Below are 7463 nucleotides of genomic sequence, written 5' to 3' on the forward strand. Positions count from 1 at the left end.
GGGGTAAAAACACAGTACAGCGCAGTAGAGCCCAGTGAGATCAGGGTAAAAACACAGTACAGCGCAGTAGAGCCCAGTGAGATCGGGGTAAAAGCACAGTACAACGCAGTAGAGCCCAGTGAGATCGGGGTAAAAGCACAGTACAACACAGTAGAGCCCAGTGAGATCAGGGTAAAAAACACAGTACAGCGCAGTAGAGCCCAGTGAGATCGGGGTAAAAGCACAGTACAGCGCAGTAGAGCCCAGTGAGATCAGAGTAAAAGCACAGTACAGTGCAGTGGAGCCCAGTGAGATCGGGGTAAAAGCACAGTACAGCGCAGTAGAGCCCAGTGAGATCAGGGTAAAAACACAGTACAGCGCAGTAGAGCCCAGTGAGATCGGGGTAAAAGCACAGTACAACGCAGTAGAGCCCAGTGAGATCGGGGTAAAAGCACAGTACAGCGCAGTAGAGCCCAGTGAGATCGGGGTAAAAGCACAGTACAACACAGTAGAGCCCAGTGAGATCAGGGTAAAAAACACAGTACAGCGCAGTAGAGCCCAGTGAGATCGGGGTAAAAGCACAGTACAACACAGTAGAGCCCAGTGAGATTGGGGTAAAAGCACAGTACAACACAGTAGAGCCCAGTGAGATCAGGGTAAAAAACACAGTACAGCGCAGTAGAGCCCAGTGAGATCGGGGTAAAAGCACACTACAGCGCAGTAAAGCCCATTGAGATCAGGGTAAAAGCACAGTACAGCGCAGAAGAGTCCAGTGAGATCAGGGTAAAAGCACAGTCCAGTGCAGTAAATCTCAGTGAGATCAGGGTAAAAGCACAGTCCAGTGTAGTAAATCTCAGTGAGATCAGGGTAAAAGCACAGTCCAGTGTAGTAAATCTCAGTGAGAGTACTGCAAGAACTGAATTGTAAATCGCTTTGGGCGGCAGTGCCAGGCGTGCGTTATTACAATTGACCACCCGAGGGCGTCACGGAGGGGGGCGGCTCCAGAGGAGGCAGTGATCGAACCCGGGGCGGAGGGGGAGGGCTGCCAGCCACACACACTGTTCTCATTAAGTGCTGGGGGGAGAGAGAGGAGGAAGGGTCTGGTTACAGACCTCTGCGCTGTAACCCGATGCCTCACTGTGCTACATTGTTTCACAGAATCCAGCTCTCTCTCGGCCTCGGCACACGGGCTCGGGCCAGGGGGGGGTCACCCTCAGGACCCCCAGAGCTCCAGAGCTCCAGACCCGCGGGGCTGGAGCTGGGGAAAATATCCAGGGACATCATCGGGAACTCCCAGGAGAGTCTGTCGCTCAGAGCCTGCCCTGCACTCCGGTGTCCCTGTCCGCGCGGTCTCTCATCCACCCCTCTCACGAGACACATGCCCGGGCACGAGGGGGCTCACGGACCTGTACCCCGTTCTGCGTTCTCACCCCACCCAGAGCGATCTGTGCTGGCACCCAGCTGCTAGGCCGGGCACCTGACTGGAGCGGTCTGAACACAGTGCAAAGCTCACGGGTGCGATGGCTGTACCTCCCCTGGGGTTTGAACCCGCAGCCCTCCTGTTACGAGCCCACCACCCTAGGACCACTCCTAGCTCCGGCAGCTACGCGCGTCCGAAATGTCACCCGTGAGCGCCGAGCGTGGGCGGCGGAGCCTGTCCCAGACACCCACAACTCTTTGTGTAAAAGAAGGCCTTCCTTTTTCCCCAACTCTAACTGGACTCCCCTCGAAGTTTCCAATGAGGAGTTACGAAGCCTGCAGCAGCTCTGTCTTCTGTCTCTCTGTACCCCCCCCCTCATGTTTGACCTCCTGTCGACCTCCTGCGTCCGTGCTCCTCTGTGCACCTGAAGTGCGGACTAGTGTCCCTACAGTGACCCTCATACGGGAGCTGACCTCTGGGGCTGACCTTTAACCTTTCACCTTAGCGCGACAGCCATGACATCTTGCCGATCCGCCACAAAGGACACGACCCAGAGGGTGGGATCTGGGCAACACCTTCCTGTCCCTCAGGTGAGGCTGCCTGCTGTTCGAGGGCACCTGAACAGCATTTAGGGGTCCGGGCACAAGCCAGGAAGTCCCGAAAGGGCTGAAAGAGCTCCACGCGCGAATCCCTTCTGCTTTGATCAAGGTCTTGGAATCGAAAGGCAGCTGCAACATTGCGCGCAGAAAGAGATCTTTGCGGTCGTTATTCCCACGGCTAGACGCTGTCTGCCCGAATCCCTCAGCCTGTCACCTGCCAGTTTGACCGCTCGCCGGGAGAGCACTCCAGGGCGAGGCTCTTTGTCATATCTGGTCTGGTGACTGTCATATCCTCTGCTCCTGTTCCACAGGCACGGGATCGCGACAGAGACCCGGAAGCTCTGAGGGTCACACTTTCGGGCGAGACCTCTCTTTCGCAGTTTCCCGACTGCAACGGTTCTTAAAAAACCCCGACACCGACCCAGCGGCGAGACCAGGACAGTAAGACCCGTTATAAACCCGTTTAATTTACAAGCCCACATTTTCAGATACAGTGACAGGGGGGAATCGGCGGCGGACCCAGCTCGGGTTTCAGCAAGAGTCCACAGACACACGGGCGACTAGAGTCTCTTTCCCTTCGTCAGAGTCCGTGCTGGAGGAAAAGCAGGCAGATCGCCCGGCTGCAGTTCTCACTCCGAGCGGCCAGGGGGCGCCCTTGCTTCAGGCTCCCCAGTGAAAGCTGTAGGGTGGGCTGGAAAGGCTCACCCCTTCGTCCTCAGGCCCTTCTGGGTGCCGGACCGGCTTGTGACGTCATCCCCAAGCAGGACGGTTAATAACTGGGGGGGGGGGGTGGCGACCTCGGTTGAGGGGGGCTGGTTGCGGCCTGGGGGTGCTGCACCGGGGGTCCCCTCACCCCCAAGCTGTGACTCCACACTGGATTCCGAGGACGTGCAGGCGCATCGATGAGTAATATGTCATTGGAAAAGAAGTGGACATTTCTGATGTGTCCCCAAAATGCAATATATACATACTCCTGTATTTGTCCATTGAAAGTCCACTGGGACCGAGGGATAAAGAACACACGTACAGAAACTCACACACTCGTGTATATATAGGGATATGCAGACATTTCAGCCTATCACTCACCAGGTACACTGGCGTGCGCTCTACCCCAGCGGCGGGCGGCGCGCTGGCTGGCTGCGATGCGCGCACCCCGTCCTGCTCGTCATCGCCGCCCGGGGAGCGGGGACGCGCCGCCGGCGGGCCGAGTCGTTCCAGCGCGATGATCTCACCGCCTGCTGGAGCGGCCAGGCCGGGGGCGAGACGTCCGCCAGCGGGCTGGTGTCGGGGACGGTGAGGGGGGGCGCCAGGCGATTCTGGTGCCCCGGTACCCCCGGTGGGCATCCAGGGCGCAAATTTCCGCATGTGAAACGACACGCCAGCGGGATCGCTTCAGCAGACCCTGACAGTCCGGCGAAGCGGTCCAAGAGCTCGCAAATCCCGAGCCGTTTAGGGGGGAAGGGATTACCGAATATTCCCGACTTTTCTATAAGGCTCTATAAAGCACAACATTCCTAGATGATACATACACAGTGTGTCTAAAAACGGCCTCTCGGAGGTTGTTTTGGGACGTGTCAGCGCCGGAGAAGACATTTTTTTTTCTTTCATTTTCCATTTTCGCGACTGAGCCGAGCTGTTTCAGCGGCAGCTGAGGGGAAAAAAATCATGAGAGAGAGAGAGAGGACTCCCCCCCCACCGGCGCAGTTTGAAAGAAAAAATAAACAGCACCAGGGACAGAAATGTAGACCCCCCCTTCCCCCCTCCAGCTCCACACACACACACACACCCCATTCCCACGGCCCGTCTTCGGCCTCCTGCAGAGGAATAGCGCAGCCCCTCCGGTCCGGTCCGGTCCGGTCCGGTCCGATCCGATCCGAGCCCGGCGGGGTGCTGTCTCAGAGCGTCTCTGTGGGTGATCGGTCGGCGGCTGAAGGGGCGAGGGGACTGCGCGCCCGGATAGTTCGGTTCTGGGTGCGGCCCGGCTCGCAGTGCGGGGTCCCCCCCCCCAGCAAGCGCTCTCGCGGTGTCCCGGGGTCCCGGGGTCCCGGGGCGGGCCGGGGTGCCGGGGGCGGCGGCCTAGACGCCCTGCTTGCCGGCGGAGCTGGTGATCCAGCGGTAGCAGTCGGCCACGCTCTTGCTGCGCGGGCGCACGGCGCAGCGGGTGCAGTACACGATGCCCAGCGCCACCATCACCACCACGAAGATGGACAGGGGCACCAGCAGGGCCACCAGCAGCCAGCTGTTGTCCCGGCGCTGCCTGGAGGTGCCGCCGGGGGGCGCCTCGCTGCCCGGCGCGGGGGGTGTAGGGGTGCCGGGGGGGCCAGCTGTCGAAGGGGGGGAGGGAGGGCTGTGCCAGCCGGAGGTGCCCCCCTCTTCGTCTTCGGGTGAGGCTCTGCCCCCCGAACCCGCCGCCGCCGCCGTGGCCCCTGGGGTGCCTGGAGAGGGGGTGCCCTGGTGCTCGGAGGCGGCCGCGGGGGGCGAGGAGGGCGGGACCTCCCCTATCCTTCCCGTTCGCAACCAGTCGGGCGTGGGGTCAGGGGGGGCCGCCCGTCCGGAGGTGGGGCGACCCCGATTCTCCGGGTGGGTCGTGGTCAGCCCCTCGGGGGGCGTGTCGGTCTCCCAGCCGAAATCAGGGGGTACCCACACCAGGCCGGGCTGGTAGGTCAGCCAGTCCAGAGCTGGGGTGTCTGTGGGCCAGTCCAGAGCTGGGGTGTCTGTGGGCAGGTCGGGGTGTGGGGTGTCTGTGGGCCAGTGGGGGGGTGGGGTGTCTGTGGGCCGGTCGGGGTGTGGGGTGTCTGTGGGCCAGTCCAGAGCTGGGGTGTCTGTGGGCCAGTCCAGAAGTGGGGTGTCAGTGGGCAGGTCGGGGTGTGGGGTGTCTGTGGGCCAGTGGGGGGGTGGGGTGTCTGTGGGCCAGTCCAGAAGTGGGGTGTCAGTGGGCAGGTCGGGGTGCGGGGTGTCTGTGGGCCAGTCCAGAGGTGGGGTGTCTGTGGGCCAGTCCAGAAGTGGGGTGTCTGTGGGCAGGTTGGGGTGCGGGGTGTCAGTGGGCCACTCAGGGGGTGGGGTGTCTGTGGGCCAGTCCAGAGGTGGGGTGTCCGTGGGCCAGCCGGGGAGCTCGGGGGCCCAGCCGAAAGCGGGGTCCCCCGGGATCCAGCCGAAGTCCGGCAGGCCAGAGGGCCAGGGGAGGGGGGGCGGGGGCGGCGGGGGGGACGGGGCGGCGGCGGCGGGGGGCGGCGGCGCCCCGGCGGCGCTCAGGGGCCGGCAGGAGGCCCCGTCGGGCTCCAGGGCGTAGCTCTCCCCGCAGTGGCACTCGAACCCGCCCTCGTAGTTGACGCACATCTGCTGGCAGGTGCCCGGGATCTGGCACTCGTCCACGTCCAGGCAGCGGGAGGGCTCGCCGGGCGGCGCCGCGTAGCCCAGCCGGCAGTGGCACTCGTAGGAGCCGGGCCGGTTCTCGCAGGCGTGCTCGCAGGGCCCGGCCCGGCACTCGTCCACGTCCTCGCAGCGCCCGCCGCCCGCCGCCCGCCAGCCCTCCTCGCAGGCGCACTCGAAGGTGCCGGGGGCGTTGAGGCAGCGCTGCTGGCAGGGGCCGCCCAGGCACTCGTCCACGTCCAGGCAGCCGCGGCCGTCCGGCGCCAGCAGGTACCCCTCGGGGCAGGCGCAGAGGAAGCCCCCGCCGGCGGCGTGGCACTCGAACTCGCAGGGGTCCCCCCGGCAGGCGTCCGCCGGCCCGCAGCTCTGCCCGTCGGCGCCCAGCTCGTAGCCCTCCAGGCACTCGCAGTAGTAGTGGGCGCCCGCGGCCCGGCAGAGGTGCTGGCAGCCGCCGTTGTCGCGCCGGCACCAGTCCTGGGGGGCGTCGGAGCAGAAGGGCGCCTCCCTGCTCCAGCCCGTGCCCCCGTCCTCCCGCTGCAGGCACAGGGCCGACTGGTCCCCCCTGGTGCCCTCCGGGCAGGGCACGCTGGCCACCGAGCCGAAGGGCACGTGGCTCAGCAGGGCGCTGACCAGGTGGAAGGGGGTGGAGTAGAGCACGGGGCCGCCCCCCTCGCTCTCCAGGGGCGGGCACATGCCCCTGTAGGCGTAGCGGCACAGGTAGCCGTCCACGGGCAGCGTGCACGAGCCGTCCTGCCACTTGAGGTTGTCCTGGCGGTCTCGGGGGTCCTGGCTGTGGGTCATGACCACGCAGCGGGGCGCGGCGCAGGTGCTGGGCGAGTCCTCGCGCAGCCAGTGGGTGTACTGGGTGTCCTGGTCGCCCGTGATCCAGGTGAAGCCGCGCAGGGGCCGGGTGGCCGAGCACTGGCGGGGCTGGCGCTGGAGCCCGATCCAGATGCGGGCCCGGGCCCGGGCGGCCGCGCGGGGCTCCAGGCCCGAGAAGAGCTCGTGGATCAGCGCCGCCTCCTCGGGCCGCTTCACGGTGGCCAGGTTGCCGCCCCGGTCCCTGCAGCTCCTCCAGGCGTCCAGGAAGGTCTTGCGCTGGAAGTAGACGGCGTAGCAGCCCCCCGGCCGACACAGGGCATCCCGCTCCCCGAGGTCCTGGGCCTGGCCGGCGCCGGCCAGCCACAGCAGGGACGCCAGCAGGCAGGAGCGCCACAGCGGCCCCATCTCCGCCCCGGGGCCCGCTCCCCCGGCTCTTCTCTCTGCTCTTCCCCGGACCTCACCTCCTCCCTCTCCCTGGGGCTCTCTCTTCACTCCTTCGCTCTTTCTCCGCTGCCTTCTGCACACTCCCTTTGTTCTGCTCTGTCTCTCTCTGTCTCTCGCTCCGTCGCTCTGTCTTTCTGTCTCTCGCTCCGTCTCTCTGTCTCTCTCTGTCTCTCTGTCTCTCTCTCTCTCCGTCTCCGTCTCTCCCTGCTGCTCGCCAGAGCTCCAGCTCCTGCACTGAGAGCTCGCAGTCTGTCCCGGGACTTTTCGCCAGGGAGAGGGGAGGGAGAGAGGAGAGAGAGGGAGAGGGAGGGGGAGCCGAGAGGAGGAATGTATGTTTTAGGGAAAGGAGAGTGTGTGTGTGTGTGTCCGCGTGTGTCAGTGTGTGTGTGTGTGGGAGTGAGAGCCTGTGTGTTTGCCAGTTTGTTTGTTTGTTTGTGAGTGTGTGTCAGCGGGTGTGTGAAGAATCGTGTTTAGGTGTTTGCGTGTCAGCGTGAGTATCTCACAGTGTAGTGTTGTGTCAGTTTGTGTACTTGTTAGTGTGTGTGAGACTGAATCTGTGCTCAAGACAGCAAAAGTGTACTGGTTTGTGTGCAAGCGTACGATTCTGCGAGTGTGAATGAGTGTGTGAGTGTGTGTGTGTGTGAGATTGTGTGTGAGTGTGAGAGTGACAGGGTGTGTGAACGTGTGTGTGTGTGAGCCGTATGGTTTTCATAACTCTTTGTAAGCAGGCGATCTGGGACCCTGCCATCTATCTGCCTTTCTCTCCCCTGCAAGGCGATCCAGCCAGGAGACTTTTAAACCCTCCTTTTTTAAACTTTTTGATTCTTTAA

At 63.4% G+C, this 7463-nt stretch overlaps 1 protein-coding gene across 1 annotated transcript; it reads right to left on the reverse strand.

Annotated features, from left to right (window-relative positions):
- Window positions 1-2445: 2445 nt before the first annotated feature.
- Window positions 2446-7154, reverse strand: LOC148646590 (uncharacterized). The gene has a single exon (XM_088609406.1). The coding sequence runs from the start codon at window positions 6592-6594 to the stop codon at window positions 4075-4077; it is 2520 nt and encodes an 839-aa protein (XP_088465532.1). The 5' UTR covers window positions 6595-7154; the 3' UTR covers window positions 2446-4074.
- Window positions 7155-7463: the final 309 nt, after the last annotated feature.

The sequence above is a fragment of the Lepisosteus platostomus genome, chromosome 16 (genome assembly GCF_059453375.1).
Source record: "Lepisosteus platostomus isolate fLepPlt1 chromosome 16, fLepPlt1.hap1, whole genome shotgun sequence".
Lineage (NCBI taxonomy): Eukaryota > Metazoa > Chordata > Actinopteri > Semionotiformes > Lepisosteidae > Lepisosteus > Lepisosteus platostomus.